Source organism: Eulemur rufifrons, chromosome 1 (genome assembly GCF_041146395.1).
Source record: "Eulemur rufifrons isolate Redbay chromosome 1, OSU_ERuf_1, whole genome shotgun sequence".
NCBI lineage: Eukaryota > Metazoa > Chordata > Mammalia > Primates > Lemuridae > Eulemur > Eulemur rufifrons.
Genome location: NC_090983.1, coordinates 16,769,875 through 16,790,495, shown reverse-complemented (window position 1 = coordinate 16,790,495; position 20,621 = coordinate 16,769,875). Strand labels below are relative to the sequence as shown.

The following is a 20,621-nucleotide window of genomic DNA, read 5'->3' as shown; positions in this document are numbered from 1 at the left end:
GTTTGGAGGGAGACTAAGGAGGAGGCAAAAGGACCCCCAAAAGTGACAGCCTCGCCTTACGTACTCTACACGTAGGACTAGGTCTAAATTCTCATTCCAGACTCATTCTTTCACGGTCAGCTTCCCACAGGGTACACATATGAGCCCTTTCATGACAGCTATAAAGCCAGAATAATATTGAATCCTCTATGAATCCCAATGTTCCTACTATTTATACAACAAAAAGGAGATTGTTCAAAATCATAAAATGGCAATCTGCTCCACCTATAGTCTCCAACTAGATAGAAAAAGAGCCAGTCACATTTCATATTGCAACTTCACTTGCTTAAAATAAGAACAATAATGTTTCACCAAACCAGGCCCCTGCCACGCTGTACTACAGAGATCTAATCAAGGAAGAACCTCAGCTCTTTCACACAGATAATTCCATCCTATGGAGGACACGCTCTCCTTTAATCAGAAAACGAGTACTCGCTTTCGACGAGATTTTCTCTAACAGAAAATTCCATTTTTTCAAACTTTGCTTCCCCGCCCAGTCTGCAAAAAAACGAGTCAAGTTCTCCTCAGTGGGCTCGGGGCGGGTAGCGGGGGGTCACCGCAAACCAAGAGGGAGTCCCAGGCTGTGCGGAGCGGCGGGTGATCGGGGTCCAAGTCGGGGACCGGGCTGGTCCCAGCAGCCACAGCTGCGGAGGGACCGCCCCGCTCGAACAAGCCCGCCCCGCCCCGCAAGCAACGCGTTTAAACGGCTTACGGAGTGGCGTCAGGCCCCAGAGGCGTGCTTTCTGGTCGTCCCTCAGCTCGTCTTCCTTCCGGGGCGGGACTTCCCGTCCATCACTGATAGGCGCACGGCTGCGGAGCTGGTAAGAGGCCTAGTCGGGAGGTTCGGTATGGCCGATCAGGCCTTACATTCCTCGCTGCCTAAGAGGACGTTCTTTCTCGCTCCTTTTTCTTGCTCTTTTCTCCACGCGACGCCTCTGCTTGCGCCGACGTCCTGGGCTTTTGGCACTACCGCCCACCTGAGGCTCTTCCGCTTCCTTTTTCCTCAGGCTCCGCCTCCAGCGTCCCGTGGCCATGACGACCGCTCCCCAGGACTCCCTGGTGTGGAAGCTCGCGGGGCTGCTGCGGGAGTCCGGTGAGTGGACTTCCGGCTGAACTCGGCCTCGGGCAAGGTGGGGGTGCTGCCTTCCGGAGACACGCCTTAAGAGTCACCGAGTTACGGCTGGTGGGGTCACGAGATGTCAGAGTTCAATTTTTTTACTCTTCCCGGGTTTGTTTGCTCTAGTGCTGTTGCCATCAGTGACCTTTGCTTTTGACAGTGTAAATCCTGGCCATCCATCGAGGCCAAACTCCAGTACCACTTGTTCCATGCGTTCTCTGATACTTTCAGAGGAAAGTGATCATTACTTGCCTAAAAGCCCCTGGAGACCAGGAACTGATATTAATAATAATCACTGTTGTATAGCAAAGTACTAAATATGGTGTAGTTAAAAGCATGAGATTTGGAGTCAGTCTTACCTGGGTTGGAATCTCAACCCTCTTTCAAACGGGCCCAGATTGTTTCCTGAGCCTCAGTTTTCCTCACAAGCAGAATGGCATAATGATTCTACTCAACGGTAGTTCTAGGGATTAATTTTAATTAATGTAAGGCATTTAATACAATGTTTGCACATATAGTAAGTGCTCAACAGTAGCTATTGTTATAATTGCTTCCCTCAGTGCCTGGTACTGTGCCAGGCACGAGGGAGCCACAGTATTTGTTCAGTATGTGGTTGGCATTAGTTGTGGTAGAAAAAGCCTTGGCTTTGAGATCATATAGAAATAGCAACTTCCTACTGGGTATATGATCTCAATCAAGGTTCTTAACTTCACTGAACCTTAATTTTCATATCTGTAAGATGGGGTTAATGGTGCTTCTCATTGGGAGATTCTGATGAGGTTTAAATGAGGTAGCAGTCATCTGGCACATATTACCCAGTTGATGTTAGTTGCCCTCCATCACTCTGCACTCACATCGATGGTATCTGTAGAATCTCTCTTTCTAGCAGTTTTATTTTGTGGCTTATATTAATAACTGCAAATGTCTTACCTCCTCTTCTGAGAGGAGAAGACTAGGGAGCTCTTTGAGGATGGGAAGAGTCCTTGAACCATGTCCATATCGTTGCATGATTTGTTAATTTATTCAGCAAAAATCTGCTATGGTTCCAGGGATTAGGGATGGTGGGTATGTGAGTATGCAACTATAAAGGGGTAGCAGGAGGAAGATCTTTTTTGGTGATGGAATAGTTTTGCATCTTGATTGTGGTGGTGGTTACAGGAATCTACATAAATGACTTAGAACTATATACGCATGTTCTACTAATATCAATTTCCTGATTTAGGTATTGTACTATAGTTATATAAAATGTAACCATTGGAGGAAACTGGGTAAAAAGGGGGTATCTCTGTGTAGTATTTCTGCAATATCTTTTGATTATATTCTTTTTTCTTTTTGATTCTATTCTTATTTATTTATTTATTTATTTTTTGGTTGAGACAGAGTCTCACTTTGTTGCCCAGGCTAGAGTGAGTGCCGTGGCATCAGCTTAGCTCACAGCAACCTCAAACTCCTGGGCTCAAGCGATCCTCCTGTCTCAGCCTCCCGAGTAGCTGGGACTACAGGCATGCGCCACTATGCCCGGCTAATTTTTTCTATATAGATTTTTAGTTGTCCATATAATTTCTTTCTATTTTTAGTAGAGACGGGGTCTCGCTCTTGCTCAGGCTGGTCTCGAACTCCTGACCTCGAGCGATCCACCCGCCTCGGCCTCCCAGAGTGTTAGGATTACAGGCGTGAGCCACCGCGCCCGGCCTTGATTCTATTCTTATTTAATAAAAAAAGTTTAACAATATTCTTCCATGCCTATCTTGTAACTGCACTTTTTTAGGTGCAATCATGAATACCAAAGTGACTAAAATATGCCCTCAAGGATGACAGTTTCATTAGAGCAGTTTTAATATAGAGAGCAATAACAATACCTTTGTGCTATAGTGAATGGTTATTCTTTCTATGACATGCATTTTAGTATTGTTTGAAAGGTTCTCTATATGTGCATATTACTTTTTCACTCAGAAAAGGAAATAAAGTTAAAATAGCCAATTCACTTTTATGTAAAAATGAGTGACTACAGTGTGAAAGCCAGCAGTGTTACTTCTTGAGAAGGCTTCCTGGAGGAGGCTGGCCTCAAGCTGGGTGGTGGAAGGGGATGTCTCAGGGAGAGTTGTGAACCAAGCTGGCTGTATTTCCAGCACTGTGAGTAGGCCAGGTTCTTTTGAGCACAAGGTGAAAGAAAATTTGGAAAAATTGGTTGGAGTCATGTAGTGAAGCAGTCTCATGTGTCAGGCTGGAGAGTTACAACTTTCTTTTGAAGCTGGGAGGAGCCATTGAAAGCTTTTGAGTTGAGGAGAAGGTAGAAAATTTGATCCTACAGTGGAAGACTTGCAGTATTGTTTGGAGTGAATGTATTTTGGGGGTCACACAGTTTTAGAATAAAGGGAAAAACGCTTTCATTATGTCCTCCCTCCTGTCTTCCCTTCTCCCTGCAGGGGATGTGGTCCTGTCTGGCTGTAGCACACTGAGTCTGCTGACTAGCACACTGCAGCAGCTGAACCACGTATTTGAGCTGCACCTGGGGCCATGGGGCCCTGGCCAGACAGGCTTTGTGGCTCTGCCTTCCCACCCCGCCGACTCCCCCATCATCCTCCAGCTTCAGTTCCTCTTCGATGTGCTGCAGAAAACGCTTTCTCTCAAGGTTCTGGGGGTGGGGATGGAGCAGGATGTGCAAAGGGCCCAGGAGAATGAGGGAGGGTGGGGTGGGGGAGGGGTACAAAAAGTCTGCAGGGGTCAAGATCCAGAGTGTGTCAGAGATACAGGTTGTGCTAAAGAAGGGATGCTGAGGAAAGGGAGATTTGCCATGCTCAATAACTGGAGTGTTTTTCTTTTAGCTGGTCCATGTCCCTGGTTCTGGTCTCCCAGGGCCCATCAAGATTTTTCCCTTCAAGTCCCTTCGGCAGCTGGAGGTATGGGGGCACTGGGGGATGTTGGGGTACAACACCCAACTTGAGGCAGCCACTTTGGAACGGTTAAGAGACGTGGCCTCTTTTGGTGGGGAGGCCAGGCCTGAGTGTACCCATTGTTCTGCAGTAATGCATCATCCAATCTCTTCCATTTAACACTTCCCTGAACCATCGTTGGGCTTTTTCATCTTCTGCTTCCTCCCCACCAGGGTAGGTGGGGATGAGGTCTTTGTCTTCTGTGAAGTTCTGCCTTCCTCCATCTTCCTTTCCCTAGCTCCGAGGTGTCCCCCTCCACTGCCTGCATGGCCTCCGGGGCATCTATTCCCAGCTGGAGACCTTGATTTGCAGCAGGAGCATCCAGGCATTAGAGGTAAGGAGGGTGATGGGTGGGCTTGGATGCCTTGACCTGAGAGACATAGAGGACCAAGCTCTGATCTTCTCCCTTCTCTGCAGCCTTCCCTGCTTCCTGCTTCCCTCTAGACAGTGTCCTTGCTCACTCCCCATGCTCCTATAGCACTCTGTACCTATCCATATATTTATAGTCACACCTACCATATTGTGTTAAATAGTTTAGCATCTGCCTCCCCACTCTCCCCACAGTGAGCTCCTTGGAGACAGGGACCTGGGCTTTCTTTTAAGTCTGTATCTCCAGATGGAGCCCCATGTATAAAGAATGATAGAATGAGTGTTAGAGTATGACCTTGGCATGGGGAAAATGTTCAGGGTGGAGTAATGAAGCATCCATCTGTCCTCTCAGGAGCTCCTCTCAGCCTGCGGCGGCGACCTCTGCTCTGCCCTGCCCTGGCTGGCTCTGCTTTCTGCTGACTTCAGCTACAACACACTGACCTCCTTAGACAGCTCCCTGGTGAGTGCCTCAGAGGGAAGAGGGTTTTGAAGAAGGGCAGGGATGGGCCTTTAGGGAGGAGGGCCAGCTGGTTGACAAGGTATCCTCGTAGCAAAGACCGACTCTCTGCATCCTCTTCTCATCCCTCTCAGCGCCTCTTGTCATCTCTGCGCTTCCTGAACCTGAGCCACAATCAAGTCCAGGACTGCAAGGGCTTCCTGATGGTGAGTATGAGCAGGCTGGGGCATCTCAAGCCTTTGATTGCTCTGTGCTCACCCTTTCTCCTGGGCCTGCTTTTCCTCCCACCTTGCTCTTGCCACCTGGGTGGAGCCATATCCTGGAGGTGGAACTGTTTGGGGCTCGGGCTGTAGCGTAAGACAAACTGGAGTTCAAATCTCAACTTCTGATACCTGTATGACTTGGAGTAAATTAGTTAACCTCTTGGTTTCTTTTTTTTTTTTTTTGAGACAGAGTCTCACTCTGTTGCCTAGGCTAGAGTGCCGTGGCATCAGCTTAGCTCATAGCAACCTCAAACTCTTGGGCTCAAGCGATCCTCCTGCCTCAGCCTCCTGAGTAGCTGGGATTACAGACATGTGCCACCATGCCCGGCTGATTTTTTCTATATGTTTTTAGTTGTCCAGATAATTTCTTCCTATTGTTTTAGTAGAGACGGGGTCTCGCTCTTGCTTAGGCTGGTCTTGAACTCCTGAGCTCAAACCGTCCTCCCGCCTCAGCCTCCCAAAGTGCTAGGATTACAGGCGTCAGCCACCACGCCAGGCCTCCTCTTGGTTTCTTCACCTGTAAAGTAGAAATCATAGCAGTCCTGCTTTTTAGTATTAAAGTGATTAGGAAGAGTATCCAGTGTTACTTAGTCTAGTGCCTACCTCAGAAACTGGTAGCTTTTGTGATGATGATGAACCTTTCTCCCGTGTCCCTGTGTGAAAGATAAACAAAGCCAAACACTAGTTAAAGGAAGGACAGATTTTAATCGGTAATGAACTATTGCAATAGGGAAGAGGTTCCAGCATGAACCCCACTTTTGTGTAGAGGTGACTGGACATTGTAAAGAGAGAATGGGGGAGTAGGTAGAGGGAATGGTGGAGGCTTGAGCCTAGTCAGGGAAATGGAAATTTACAAACAGTAAATAAAGAGGAGGTTGGTCCATGTGAGACTCATCTGGGATTGCTAATTAAGTGGCACTTATCAAAGTTAGGCTCCTACCCTCCCACACAGACTGGGAGACAGGGGCCCTATCTTTAGGTGATGGCTGGAACAAACAAATTCTTTTGGCAATCTTGAGTTTTCCCAGGCAGGAACTGAAGGGGGCTAGAGTCATCACTTTAGGCATGTGGCCTTGAGCTTTTAGGAACTGTGCTAGTGTTTGTCCAGGATTTTTAAATTTAATTTAATTTTTTAATTTTTAATTTTTTTACTATGCAAACCTGGCTGATCAAGATTTTTAATGTGGGCCATGGGGGAGTCAAAAAAAATCATCTGTGCTGGATTTTGTTGAACTTGTGCTGAATAATCTGCGATTCTTATAGGCCAAGGTTGAAGCTTAGTCAAAAAGAGGGCTAGAGTTTTGTTTGGTCAAGGTGAGAATCTTTGTCAGTCCCTCCTCTTGTTCAAGGAAAGAAGAGACATTCATATTTTCTCAAAGCAATGTAAACCCATTTCTTCCTTGATCACCTTTTGTTCATTAAGGACCAACTGAACCATCTATTGAGACTGGGTAGTAGAGGATTTTTGGTGGATGGTTCAAGTGATTTCCATAGAAGTGGGGGGTATTTCTATGGAAACATAAATAAAAACAAAGATTAATGGTTGGAGCAGACTATAAATCCATTTTCTGAGTCCAGAAGGCAGCCAGTTGAGAAGATATCTAGATGTTGAGCTCTAAGTGTCTTTAGATAGTGGAGTGAGTATGGCAGTGGCAGTCTGATGGATTTCTTGATTTGTAGTTTGAATATTTGTGGTGATGGCATAGACATCAGTGTCCTAGTCATGGTTATTTCCCAGAGCAGAGCGTGGAAGATACAAGAATATCAGTGGACTTCCTGAGTGGCCCATGTCCCAGCAGCTCTGGGCATGTAGATTGTCCATACATGAACTGTTATATGATGGATTTTATTATATCAAGTAGTCTAGCTTCAGCTCACAGGGATTTTTTTAGATCCTGGGGAAAAGGGCAGCTACAAGTAACCTAGAGTTCAGATAAGGATATGGACAGTTAGCAGTCGAGTTTTATTTTTTAAGTTTTTTTAGAAACAATGGCTCGGTGTGTTGCCCAGTCTGGTCTCGAACTCCTGGCTTCTAGCCATACTCCTGTCTCAGCCTCCTGAGCTGGGATTATAGATGCAAGCCACCATGCCCAGTTTCAGGGCAGTTAGGTTTTAGTTCTCAATGATGCCAGGTCAGGAGAGAGGGAGAAAAACTGGAAACATTAGTTTGAAGAATTGTGGCCAAATATGGAAGGAAACTAGAAGACTTGAGAATTTGGTAAGGGCTGACAAAATTTGTAAGACAGCAGGACCTAGTCCAATTTACAGGTAGATAAAACCTCAAAGAAGATGAACAGGACTAGAATCTGGTAATCTACAATGGTGTATTAATAGTTTTTTCTTTGAATTATAAAATTTTTCTCTAAAGTTGCTCCTGCCCTCCCTTTTTGAGTAAAGACAATAAAAATGAAAGTAAGATTATTCTTGTTTGCAAAATAAGGCTGATCTCCTTAGATTTGGCCTGCTTATTTACATAAGAGCAGTGAGAATACTAATTGACCACATAGGCCTTTTTGAGTTTGCTTTGCTGGAACTTTTTATAAGGAATCTCAGACAATACTTTTAAAAGCCTCTTGAGGCCAGGAAGCCAGGCCAAGAGCTTGCCACCAGTCTTCCTCTGTGGTGCCTGCGGATTGGTGAATTCATCTCTTCTTGAGGTTTCCCCCAAATATCCTAAGGTTTCTGGACCTGCCGGGAAGTAACCTTTCTCGCTCATATGCAAGGCTGGGAACCCTGTAAGCCAGATAGCATGCCATTTTTTCGAAGAGGGTTTTGTAAACATTGGCTCCATAGAGTCAGCTTTTTTAGTTCCTTAAAACTGTCTGGCCGTATCTGATTTTATGCATTATTTTAAAATATGACATTCCAGGCTAAGCTCGGTTACATAATCAATTTTCACAATTACATCCTGTTATAAGGAAGGCAAATGCTTATTGAGCCTATGCAGATAATTATATTGCCATGTAAATAAGAACACTCAGTGGAAGTTTCCAAATTCTGGGGGGATCAGGCAGGGAGAAAAATGTTTCATTTTTGTTTATAGATGTTTAATTTATTAAATTGTTTTGAGATATAGATAGCATAAGAGGGAAAGGGATTCCTTATATCATATCCAGAAATAGAACATTAAAGAACCAGCAATATTTTAATCAAAAGCCATAAAAAACATAATCATTTTTCAGCAGTTCATTCAGTCTTATATAATTCATTTTTTGTTCTCCTTGATCTTGGGTTAGCAGTTTTATGAATCCATCGGCTTTTTCTTTAGCGTTTTGGAAGTCCTGACTTGGTCCAGTGGTATGATCTCACAGTTATTTAAGTAATGCCATCAGAAGCCTGTGCCCCGGAGTGCCTGGCACGGTCATTTTCCACGAGTCTCTGTGATAGCTCTTTTTTGTTAAGACAGGTACTCTGGCCTCTAGCTTTTAGGAAGATATCAGGGTAAAACAGTAACTCTGTGGAGGACAAAGGAGTTAAATGGGCCTATTTCTAATTAGCTTTGGAGGTCTCTGTGTCCCTTGAGAGCCCCAGTGGGGGCAGGGACCTAAAGTTTGAGTGACTGTAGGTAGTTGAGGGACTGGAGTGGGGAGGGAAAGGTCTGGCAGGAGTGACAAGGAGGGGAGGGGACCTATCAGAGGAGTGAGGGAGCAGAAGGAAGGATGGAAGGCAGTAAAAGGAGGAAGGGGAGCAGGGATGGAGGGAATGGAGTGGTCTTAGAGGAGCCAGTTTAGGGAGATCTTAAGTTTCCCAAAGAAGCCATTGAAGTTCCAGATTATCCTTAGTAAAGTCATGCCAATGAGAAAGGAAATGGACAGAGCTAGTGTCATAGTGGTGACACATATAGTCAGCAGGGGTTTGAGAAGAGGATTTCAGTCAACTGGGAAGTTCCCATGGAAGGAGCAGATCAAGTAAGGAGAACAGAGAGGACTCAGAACAAAGAACCAGGAAGAAGACCAGCCCAGGAGTCAGGGAGTGAATCCCTGCTGGAAGCAAAGAGTGAGGAGAAGAACTTCCAACCCAGGAAGTACCTTTCAGACAGAGCGTGGGACTCCAACCTAGCTTCACAGCACATACTTAGAGTCAAAAGAATCAAAATCTGCCCTCAACTGTGTTTGAGTGGACGTTCGTCCCAAGCACTGGTTTGGGAGTTAGACTCACCAGTGGCTTCCCCATTGATCAGTTGGGAGTGAGGACAAAGGCATCAAAGGTACACTCCTGGGGTCCTGGGTGAGAGGTTCAGAGGATCCACCAATTAATCTGATCCCACTTGAGTCACAGTACCAGATAGCTGTCACAGGTAAAGCCAGACACTATTTAGAGCGGTAAGGACAGATTTTAATCTGTAATAAACTATTACAATAAGGAAGAGGTTCTAGCATGAACTCCACTTTTGTGCAGAGGTGACGGGACATTGTAAAGAGAGAATGAAGGAGTGGACAGGGGGAACGGTGGAGGCTTGAGCTTAGTTAGGGAAATGAAAATTTACAAAAAGTAAATGAAGTGGAGGTTGATCCATGTGAAACTCATCTGGGATTGCTAACTGAGTGGCACTTATCAAAGTTAGGCCCCTGTCCTCCCACAGAGACTGGGAGACGGGCCCTATCTTCAGGGGTTGGTTGAAACAAACAATAAATTCCTTAGGCAACTTTGAGTGTTCCCAGATAGGAACTTAAGGGGGCTGAAGTTGCCATCCTAGGGATATAACCTTGAGCCGTCGGGAACTATGCTAATGTTTGCTCAAGATTTTTAATATGGTGGTAGGGGTGGATGTGGACAAAATCATTTGTGCTGAGAGTGTGCAGTTTTTATAGGTCAAGATTGAGGCCTGGTTCTTTTTTTTTTTTTTTTTTTTTTCCTGAGACAGAGTCTCGCTCTGTTGCCCAGGTTAGAGTGCCATGGCGTCAGCCTAGCTCGCAGCAACCTCAAACTCCCGAGTAGCTGGGACTACAGGCATGTGCCACCATGCCCGGCTAATTTTTTTCTATATATATTTTTAGCTGTCCAGCTAATTTCTTTCTATTTTTTTTAGTAGAGATGGGGTCTGGCTCTTGCTCAGGCTGGTCTTGAACTCCTGACCTCAAGCGATCCTCCCGCCTTGGCCTCCCAAAGTGCTAGGGTTACAGGTGTGAGCCACCGCGCCCGGCCTGAGGCCTGGTTCTGAAGAGGGCTCAGAGGACCTTGACTAGAGTTTGGTCAAGGAGAGAATCTTTGTCCTTCCCCCGGCCCCCCGCCAGGATTTGTGTGAGCTTTACCATCTGGACATTTCCTATAACCGCCTGCATTTGGTGCCGAGGATGGGACCCTCAGGGGCTGCTCTGGGGGTCTTGATACTGCGAGGCAATGAGCTTCAGAGCTTGCGTGGTGAGTAGGGGCGTGTGTTGTGGCAGACATGGAGGGGAATGGGGGAAGTGTGAGACTCGGGGTGGCCTTGGGACCACGTGCCTCTAGAGCCTTATGAGGACTTATGGGCAGGGCTGAGGCAATCCTGTCCGTCTTTCTACCGCACCCTCCCCCAACACAGGTACTATCACACTCGCACCCACCTGCTCTCACCCTTCTGTTCTTGCCTCCACCCCAGGCCTGGAGCAGCTGAGGAACCTGCGGCACCTGGACGTGGCATATAACCTGCTGGAAGGACACAGGGAGCTGTCGCCACTGTGGCTGTTGGCAGAGCTCCGCAAAGTGAGACGTGGGTGCTTTGAGGGCCTGGGAGCCACCATTGTGCCCCACCATCCTGTGCTAATTTGGTCAGTGCCTTCTTCACACTGGAATGAGGTGGCTGAGGGCCGTCTCATTCTCCTCTTCCTGCCCCTCAGCTCTACCTGGAGGGGAACCCTTTGTGGTTCCACCCTGCGCACCGAGCAGCCACTGCCCAGCACTTGTCACCCCGTGCCAGGGATGCTGCTTCTCGTGTGAGTGATTGATTGTCCTGTGTCCACTCTGTGTCTCTTTCCTGCCCAGTCCTAACCCACCCCTGCACCCTCTTGTCATGCCTGGGCGAGAGGTCGAGGACCTAGACCCCTTGCTTATTATGTTGTTAATCCCTGGAATTCACTGGGGACGGGCCCTACCAAGAACACTCCCCCTCCCTTTTTGTCTTTGCTCAGTTCCTTCTTGATGGTAAAGTCTTGTCGCTGACAGATTTACAGGTCAGTGTGGTGCTGGGGGGCAGGGATGGGGGAAGACATGAAGGGAGTCAGAGGGGTGGCCAGTAGAAGGGTCTTCCTGACTAGTGGACAGTGGAGTCCTGCCTCCTGGCTAGCTTGGGCAAGGCAGAGGTATTCCTCTGGCTCTGACCTCTTTCTTTTTCCTATTGTCACATGCCAGATCCCCTCATCCTTGGGAGTTGGCCCCATGGCCCCGCCTCTGTCCTGGCCAGTGGGGAGTACCACTGAAACCTCAGGTGGCCCTGACATAAGTGACAGCCTTTCCTCAGGGGGCCCTGTGATCCAGCCCCTGCTTCATAAGGTTAAGGTAAGCGGTGTCCTTGGCTGCCTTGTGCCTGGGGTTAGGTGTCTTTCTGGGGCCTCCGGGTTGTTGGTGTGGAATAGTATGGCCTTATACTTGCTTGTAGTTGGGGTTTTTTCTGGTAGGTTGGGCAGGTGGCCATGGATGGCAGGGCAGGAAGCCCTGGTTTTCACAGAACTTTGTCCCTCTACCTGACTGCAGAGCCGAGTCCGTGTGAGGCGGGCAAGCATCTCTGAACCCAGCGATACAGACCCGGAGCCCCGAACTCTGCACCCCTCCCCAGCTGGTGAGTCAGCCTCACCCGACTCATCCCTCTCGCCAGTCCAGTTCTCTCTAATCTTTTAAGTTATTATGAAGATCTGGTAGGGAAAATTTTATTTTTTGGTGGGGTGGAGCATTGTAGAGGGTCCCTTAGTCTTTTCTCTTTGTTTTTAGTTTAGAGAAAGAAGCAGAAACTGCTGCTGGGCAGCCTTTCCCAAAGTTTTTCAAGGAACATTAATCTCTAGGTGTCAAGAGGTCATATAATAAAAGATTGTGGCCAGAGAAGTTGGGGAAATGCTAGGTTATACAAAGTTAAATAGGTGTCTTCCTTGCAGGCCATCTCTGGACCTTCAAAGTACTACCATGTATTGTTAATTTCCAAAAGTAGCATGTGAAGTGCAGTTCTGGATTGCATGTGACCAATTTCCATAGAACACACTTGGGGATGCTGCTGAGGGGACGAGTCTCTTCCCTTGGCTCTCCCCAAACATACCCCATTGCTGCACACTGGGGACCACGTATAGAAAGAGGCTGGACCATCTCGGGGGTGTGGGTTTGCTCAGCTCTGCGCCCCTCTCCTTGCCCAGGACGGTTTGTACAACAACATCGGGAACTTGAGCTCATGAACAGCTTCCGGGAGCGGTTTGGCTGTGACTGGCTGCAGTACAGGAACCACCTGGAGACCTCTGGGAGCCCCCTTTTGGCCACCTCCAAGACTCCTGCCGTCAGCACATCTCCTCCGGACTCTCTGGGCACGGATGCTCCCCTCAGCCCTTCGCCCCCAGAGGAGGAAGCCAGAGGCCCTGGGGAGTCACCACAGAAGATGGCAGAGGAGGTCGGAGTGGAGCCGGAGCCACAGGAAGAAGAGCTGGAGGAACAGGAGAGAGAGGAGGGAGGAAAGGAGGAACAGGAGGAGGAAGAGGAGCAGGAACAGAAGGAAGTGGAAGGTGAGCACGCCGTGGCCTTGGGGGAGCTGGGGCCAAGTGCGGCTGGAATATCTGGGAGAGTAAGGAAGGCCCAGACCAGACCTGGGGGTGGGGCTGACTCCCTTTGGGTGGAGGACACCCCACGGGAGGACAGAGCCTGGTGCTTTTCCTTCCCTGCAGGGCTCTTCTCTTGGTCTCTCCACAGCGGAGCTCTGTCGCCCCATGTTGGTGTGTCCCCTGGAGGGGCCTGAGGGCGTTCGGGGCAGGGAATGCTTTCTCCGGGTCACTTCGGCCCACTTGTTTGAGGTGGAACTCCAAGCTGCTCGAACTCTGGAACGGCTCGAGCTCCAGAGTCTGGAGGCAGCTGAGATAGAGCCCGAGACCCGAACTCAGAGAGAACCGGTGCCCAAGGTGAGTGTGGGTGGGGGGGTTCCGGAAGAGGTGCTAGGCGTTTCCAGGAGCCAGCTCTGAGAACGTGGCTGTTGTGTGCCAGGCACTGGGCTGGCGTTTCCCACACTCTCTCTGGCGCTTGGAGATGAGGAGGGGGCCTCGGGGCCGAGCACGGTTACAGGCAGCTCGGGAGGCTGGCTGAGGTGGAGATCGCTTGCTGGAGCTTGGACGTCAGCACAAGTGTTTGATCGGGGTCCAGAGCTATTGTTTTTCTCCATGCTCTTAGTGTAACCCTAATCCCTCTCACCTTCCTTACTCTCACTGCTGTTTTTCACCGGGTCCCCCTCTTCCTGCACAGGGCTCAGAACTGCTCCCTGGAGCCCCTGTCCTTGTTCTGCGCTTCTCCTACCTTTGCCCTGACCGGCAGTCGCGTCGCTATGTGGTTCTGGAGCCTGATGCGCACACAGCTGTCCAGGTGACAGGGCCTCGCGCGGATGCCCGGGAGGCTGTGTGGGAGACCGGGAGAGCCAGAGCAAGGAGCTCCAGCTGAGGGCTGGGGGCCGTCCGTTCACAGCTGCCTCCGCCCCATCCTCTGTCAGGAGCTGCTTGCTGTGTTGGCCCCGTTCACCACCGCGGCTCAACACCAGCTCGGGGAAGCCAGGGACCTGCTGGGGGGCAGATTCCAGTGTCTACGCTGTGGCCGTGTGTTCAAGCCAGAGGAGCCCAGGCTGGGATTGGACAGTGAGGAAGGCTGGAGGCCTCTGTTCCAAAACACAGGTATAAGCCGTGCACTTGGCTTTCCTGCCCACAGGCCTCTCCCATCGCAGGGAAGGCGGCTTTGAGTTGGGGAGTGTGGAGGGGAACCCCTGGGAGAAAGGAGTAAGGGAGTGGGGACCGGCCATTCCGGAGAAAGAATAAAACTGCCTGTGTACTACATTTACAAAAAGGAAAACAAAACAAAAAAAAGAGAAGAAGAAACTATATCCTGTTTTTTTCTTTTCCTCTAAAAGTCAGGAAATGCAATCTGTGCAACTATGCTTAAATATACTCATTATTTTTTCATAACTTGAGGGCTTTTTGTGGTTTCGTTTTTTTTTTTTTTTTGGCTAATATTTCAGGAACTACATAAAACCTGAGTGCTCCCTGCAGTATCGCGTGATGGTGCTGCCCCTCTGAGCATGTTTAGCTCTTGAGTAAGATGCTTTGCGAGTTGGCTTGGTTTGTCCTTCCCTGACTGGCCTTGTAAGCTACTGATATCAAATGATGCCTCGTGGCATCTCTTCATATTCCGTTTTTTTAAAACAAGATTTTTTTCCATTGTAGACCAGTCAGAAGACAATGTCTTTGAAGAAGACATTGAAGAAGAAAAAAATATTCTTGCTAACAGCCGTGTGGAATTGCATGATTTTTATTAGCCTCTTTTCTCTTCTTGGCACAGCTGGAGCAGGGGTTTAAATGGTATTCAGAAAATGGAGCGCCGCTCCCTTCCCCGCCCTCCCCTGCACCTGTCCAGGTGGCTGCAGGCCCGCAGCACATGTGCAACAGAAGCAGCTGCCAGCCCCTCTCAGACCCTGGCTCTGGTCCCCGGGGTCCTGTGGCCTCTGGGGTCCCTTCTGTGGTGGCATTATTAACGAACCTTACTGTGTGCTACATTCTCCTTTTATCTGTGCCTTAGTTGCCTCATCTGAACAAAGAAGAGAATGAACTCACTCAAGGGTGCTGCTGTGTGAGATTTAAATGTGACAGTGAGGCACCAGGCATAGTGCCAGGCACAAAGCAAAGGTCCCCTGTAAATGGTAGCTGCTGTTGTTACCCTTAGCTACAGGGTGTTGGGCAGGGTATGTAAATTATTTAGTCTTTTCTTTCCTCATTTGCAAAATGGGCTAGGGAGAGTTTTGGTGAGGATGAAATATGATCATGCTGTATAGGATCTAGCACGTGCCCAGCACGTGGAAACACTGTAGTGTTTCTCCTTCTCATTGCTGAGCCATGTTCTAGATTCTTTACTGCTTCTGTTCAGTCATCCTGACGCCGAGGATGAGTAAGACAGACGCTGTCATCATCCCTATTTCACAGACAGGAACCAGGCTCAAGGGAGCTTAGATGACTTGCCTGCGGTGCCAGAGTTCTCCCTGCCTTTCCCAGTCAGTTGCTTTTGGTCTCGCAGACCTTGTTAGGCGAGCACTGAAGTACTTGATCAGCCCAATCTGTGGGAGGGGACCAAAGCAGGGCCTAGTTGTGTTTGGCCTAATATGAGAGGGTCTGAAATTAGAAGGTGGGGTGTATTTTGAGGAGGTGTGGGCCATGGGTTAGCTTGTCCCTCCCTGGGATGGGGCGTGATCAGTCAGTAGCTGTGCCTGGAGGTGGGAGTGGGTGTGGGGCACGGTGGTCATGTATGAAGCTGGACATGTGGGCTCAGGGACGCCCCGAGAGTGGGCGGCTCATATCATCATCATGAGCGTGGTTGGGGGTTGTGGTGCTGTGTCGGGGAGGCTCATGGTGTCCATCTCTCCCTCCAGAATCTCCCGCTGTGTGTCCAAACTGTGGTAGTGACCATGTGGTTCTCCTGGCTCAGTCTGGGGGAACCCCCAACAGGGAGCAGAAACAGGGGGAGCAATCGCCAGCTCTCTCTCAATGCACCAGCCCTGGCTGTGACCCTGCTGGCCTCAATGACCACCACAGTAGGGCTGAGAGCATCCCACCTCAGGCACCGATTGCCCGTGATGACAATAGTTGGAGCCTCAGTCCCCGTGAGTACAGGCAAAATAAGACAGGGCGGGTTTTGGGGAGGGAAGGGGCACTGATGGGGAGGGGAAGACGGAGCCCGGGGCCGCTGGGGCAGGCTGACCGCCCCTGGTTGCTCCCAGCCCCGGAGCACCATGGCCTGCGCTCTGTGGATCACCGGCTCCGGCTCTTCCTGGACGTCGAGGTGTTCAGCGATGCCCAGGAGGAGTTCCAGTGCTGCTTCAAGGTCTGTGCTGCGCTGGCACTGCCTGCCCCTAGCTGACCTGGTGCCCACTGGTTTCCTTCACAGCCACTCAGGTCAGGTCAGCCGCTCCACAACCGCCAGGTCTGGCTTCCAGTTTCGACTCAGCAGTTACCTGCTGTGTGACTGTGGACACGGCCCTTGGTATTTGAGTCTCAGTTGTCACCTCACTGCGATGGAGATAATGACACCTCCCTTACAGAGTGGCTTATAGTCAGAGCTGCTGTCTGTAGGCTGCCGGCGCAGCACCTGGCGTTGCATAGCAAGGGGGCCTCCTGGCATTATTACAGATACGCAGTGTTAACAGACCTTTGTCGAGCACCTGTTGTATGCTAGACACAAAGGCTCTACAGTCTGTCAGTCTTGGCCTCAATCTTACAGTGCGGTGTGAGGAACTGGCAGCCATCATGCGGTACGTGGGTGCCGTCATCAGGCTAAGGTCCTAGAAGGGGCATCTAAACCTGCCCCAGTGGGTAAGGGAGCCGCCCTGGGAGGTGATGTCTAAGTGGAGGCTTGAAGGATGAGTTGAGGAGTAGGGAGGAAAAGGAAATCGTGGGTAAAGGAAGCAGCAAATGCATGGAGGCCTGAGAGTGTCGCCAGTTGGGAGAACCGCCCAGGACGAGAGCAACCAGGATGCGCAGGGTAAGGGCACATGTCCCAAGAGGGTCTGAGTGGCAGGCAGAGGCCAGTTCAGGAGCAGCCCCCTGTGTCTGCCAAGGGGTTCAGCCTTGGTCCTGAGGGCCACTGGGAGCCACTGAAGGATTTGAAGCAGGGGAATGACGGTCAGTTTTGTGCTTCAGAACAGCTGGTCTGGCAGGGTGGAGGGGAGTTGGAGGGGCAAGGTGACAGGCAGGGGAGCCTGCCGAGAGACTGCTGAGGCTTTGAGGGGCAGGGCCTGCGGGGTGGAGTGCGGTGGTGGGTGGAGCGGCCGTCAAGCTGTGGGGAATGTGGGCAGACCGATAGGTGGGTGGTGGGGAGGGTTAGGCTGAGGATGCTGTTTCAAGTAACTGGGCTTTCGGTCTGGCATTGCATCCCTGGCCTTCTTTTCTGGTCTCGCACCAACTTCCTCTTCCCCTCAGGTGCCAGTGGTGTTGGCAGGCCATGCTGGGGAATTTCCGTGCCTTGTGGTGGTGTCTGACCACAGGCTTTACCTGTTAAAGGTGACAGGGGAGATCCGGTGAGTGAGCCGGGGCATGGCCAGGGCAGGGGCAGGGCCCCTGTCACTTTCACTCCACCCTTACTCTTTTCTGCCGCTCTGTCCCCTCTCTCCACAGTGAGCCTCTGGCTAGCTGGCTCCAGCTGACCCTGGCCATTCCCCTGCAGGATCTGAGCGGCATAGAGCTGGGCCTGGCAGGGCAGAGCCTGCGGCTGGAGTGGGCGGCGGGGGCAGGCAGCTTCATGCTGCTGCCCCGAGACGCCAGGCGTTGCCGGGCCTTCCTAGAGGAGCTCATTGGTGAGAGAGGAGAGGCGAAGGCAGGAGGGTGGGGTGGGCCCCTGAGGGCTGGGCTCCCCCAAGTCTGGTGCCCAGCAGTGGAGACAGAGAGGTAATGGGACTCATCCCTTGTAGAAGTTTCTGAAATCTCGAAATGTGGGGATTGGGAAGGTGTTGGGAGGTAGAATGGTGGGATAGAGGAGAGAGAACCTTCTGAGGCTTCCCTGTCCCTGCTGCCTCTGTCCAGATGTCTTGCAGTCTCTGCCGCCCGCCTGGAAAAACTGTGTCCGTGCCACGGAGGAGGCGGTGACCCCGCAGCACCGGCTCTGGTGAGTCCATAGGAGTCGAGGCTGGGGGCTGGTGCCCAGGCCCTCTCCCTGCAGAGCTGCAGACGCCGCCCTGTGCTGGGCAGGCCCCGGGCTTGCTGCCTGTCCTCATGCCTGTACCTCCCCACACCCCAGTGTCTCCTCCAACACCCCCCGCCACCCCTGCACTGCTTTCTTCCCACTCCCCTCCTGCAAAGCACCTCCGGTGCCCTAGCTGGTCTTTCTGTGTCTGCCTCTTCCCCCCAGGCCACTGCTGGAAAAAGACTCATCCTTGGAGGCTCCTCAGTTCTTCTACCTTCGAGTGTTCCTGGTTGAAGGTGAGGCCTCTGCTGCAGATCATGCCCCGGTCGCTGTACCCTGTCTTGTCCCAGGTCACTGGCCCGGCCCCCAGCACCTCTGCACTGCTACTGTAGCACTGCAGTAGCGCTGTCAATTCCTGGAATCTGGGCTTCCTGTCACTCGCGGGCCTACGTGACAGCCTCCATGTTCCCTGCCTCTCTGGGTGTGGTCCGGAGGCGCCTGGGATCCTCAGTTGTGCAGAGACCTGTGCTTTCGAATCCAGGCTTTCTCTGAAGTGGAGTGGATCGCTGGGTCTGCTCTACCTGAACTGTCAGAGGATGCGAGGGTGGTCCTTGTTTCTGAGTGGGGTGGGTGGTCGTTCCCTTTGTCTTGGGCCTCAGAGGTTTTGGAGGCTAGAGATTCCTGGAGTTTGGGGAAGGGAGGTTCGTGGCCCCTGGAGCAGAAGCTGCTTTGTAGCCCACCTCAGGGTGTGGTTCAGCCTCTTCTCCCAAGCAGCACTGGGATGCTGGGCCCCCAGTGTCCGGGCCCCTCCATGGCCTTCCACTCTGGGCCTCACCCTGCTTCTTTCCCTCCAGGCCCTTCTACCTGTCCTGTGTCCCTGTTGCTGACTCTGTCTACCCTGTACCTGTTAGAGGAGGACCCTGCTGGGTCCCAGGCAGAGCCCCCTCTTCCGGCAGCATCTGGGGAAGCCTCTGAGAAGGCCCCTCCCTTGAGGCCAGACCCCTCCGTGCGTGTCCGGGAGCAGCAGCCACTCAGCAGCCTGAGCTCAGTGCTGCTCTACCGCGTGGCCCCGGAGGATTTGCGGCTAGTCTTCTATGACGAGGTGCGCGCACGTGTGTGTGGGGGATGGGAGAGGGCAGGGTAGTGTAGAAGTGGGTCTAGGAAGGCTGGGAATTGAGGACAGGGAAGAACTTGGGGTGGGCAGTCATGATGAAGGAACACAGAATTAATCTGGGAGGAACGTGGGGGGCTCTGGGGGCTCTGGGTTTGGCAGAGCAGCAAGTAGAGAGGGAGGCAGCTGCAGGCAGGGGAAACACCCTGGACTTGGGGCCCGGCCATTTATTGGCCAGGTGGTCTTTAATGAGGTGCCTTGCTGCTTTGAGTTGGTGGGATTGGGCTCGCTGTGGTTTAGCCATTGATCTTCATGACAACCAAGTGAGGAAGTACTATTATTGGTGCTCTTTTACAGATGAGGAAACTGAGGTTTGGGGATGTTAACCAACTTGCCCAGGTCACAAGAGATAAAGCCAGGAATTGAATCCAGAACTTCCATTCTATACGACAGGGAGGATTAGGGAGACAAGATAGTAAACATAAAAGGCCGCTGGAGGCTTTCAGTCTAAGTGTTGATTGAATTTTGTTTTCAAAGCTCAGAGTCAGGCTCTTTAATGGGGAGTGGCCCAGGCTAGGGGAAGGGAAGATGAGCCAAGAAGGACCGTGAGTCCTCCCCGGAGTCCTCCCTGTGCATGCCCTGGTGTGGCCCTGTGATCCTCACCTTGCTAACTGCTCGGTCTGCCAGGTGTCTCGGCTGGAGAGCTTCTGGGCGCTCCGTGTTGTGTGTCGGGAGCAGCTGACAGCCCTGCTGGCCTGGATCCGGGAGCCCTGGGAGGAGTTGTTTTCCATTGGACTCCGGACTGTGACCCAAGAGGCTCTGGACCTTGACCGTTGAGGCTTCCACGCCAACCTTGGCCATGACCTTGGGGGCCATGCTGCAGATGTTCCCTCTCCTGGTCTCTGGGTCTGGCTTCCAGACTCTGGCTGCAGACTCCTCCAGCCTTTGGGCGCTAGCCAGGGAGGCCCCAGATGACCCATGGCTTAAGGGAAGGGCGAGAGAAACAGTCTGGCCTCTGCATGACCTGGCCTAAGGGAACAGGCTAAGTGGTCAGGAGGAATGTGTTTCTTGCACTTTTTCTCAGGTATTAATAAAGCTGTTTCCATTCCAGATATTGTGGGTGGTATTTAGATGTGTCACTCAAGGCCTGTCATTCCCCTAACGTCTTTGAACAGAAATGCCCTGCCCATAGCTCTTCCTGAATGGGCAGCTCCAAGCAGCCTCGTTTGTACTGTGAGAACCTGTCTCCAACCTGCTGTGGCCCCAGCTTGTGGAACAAATAGGACTCCTGACCCACGGGCACCCAGTCCTCAAGCTGGCAGCGACCTGTGATGTGGTCTGGCCTGGAATCGCTGCCGTGCAAATAGCCAGGCCACTTAGATTCTCACCCTGTGGAATCTCAGTTGGGAAGCAGCGAGGCCCTCAGGCCACTGCAGAGGGTGTTTGGAGCTGGGCTGTGGAGGACGTGGTGCTTTCTGCTCCTGCCCTCCTCTCACAGCACTGCCTCACCCAGCCTGGAGGT

General features: G+C 51.2%; 1 protein-coding gene across 1 annotated transcript; it reads left to right on the top strand.

The window, feature by feature from the left end:
- Positions 1 to 830: 830 nt before the first annotated feature.
- STK11IP (serine/threonine kinase 11 interacting protein) lies at positions 831 to 20,211 on the top strand. Its single transcript, XM_069474733.1, has 26 exons — positions 831 to 860; positions 1,047 to 1,132; positions 3,583 to 3,788; positions 3,982 to 4,056; positions 4,328 to 4,423; positions 4,811 to 4,918; positions 5,050 to 5,121; positions 9,296 to 9,385; positions 10,413 to 10,539; positions 10,757 to 10,860; positions 10,995 to 11,090; positions 11,286 to 11,327; positions 11,506 to 11,652; positions 11,848 to 11,932; positions 12,495 to 12,854; positions 13,039 to 13,244; positions 13,582 to 13,698; positions 13,823 to 14,000; positions 15,743 to 15,973; positions 16,091 to 16,194; positions 17,289 to 17,386; positions 17,484 to 17,662; positions 17,889 to 17,970; positions 18,214 to 18,284; positions 18,843 to 19,090; positions 19,787 to 20,211. Exons 2-26 carry the CDS (start codon positions 1,072 to 1,074, stop codon positions 19,934 to 19,936), a joined length of 3,333 nt encoding a protein of 1,110 aa, XP_069330834.1. The 5' UTR covers positions 831 to 860; positions 1,047 to 1,071; the 3' UTR covers positions 19,937 to 20,211.
- The last annotated feature ends 410 nt before the right edge of the window (positions 20,212 to 20,621 follow it).

Bases quoted from the DNA above. Each gene is read 5' to 3' on its own strand.
- STK11IP (XM_069474733.1), top strand. From the start codon at position 1,072: ATGACGACCGCTCCCCAGGACTCCCTGGTGTGGAAGCTCGCGGGGCTG. The intron at 11,328-11,505 runs GTCAGTGTGGTG...GTCACATGCCAG, and splicing joins TGTCGCTGACAGATTTACAG to ATCCCCTCATCCTTGGGAGT. The intron at 12,855-13,038 runs GTGAGCACGCCG...GTCTCTCCACAG, and splicing joins GGAACAGAAGGAAGTGGAAG to CGGAGCTCTGTCGCCCCATG.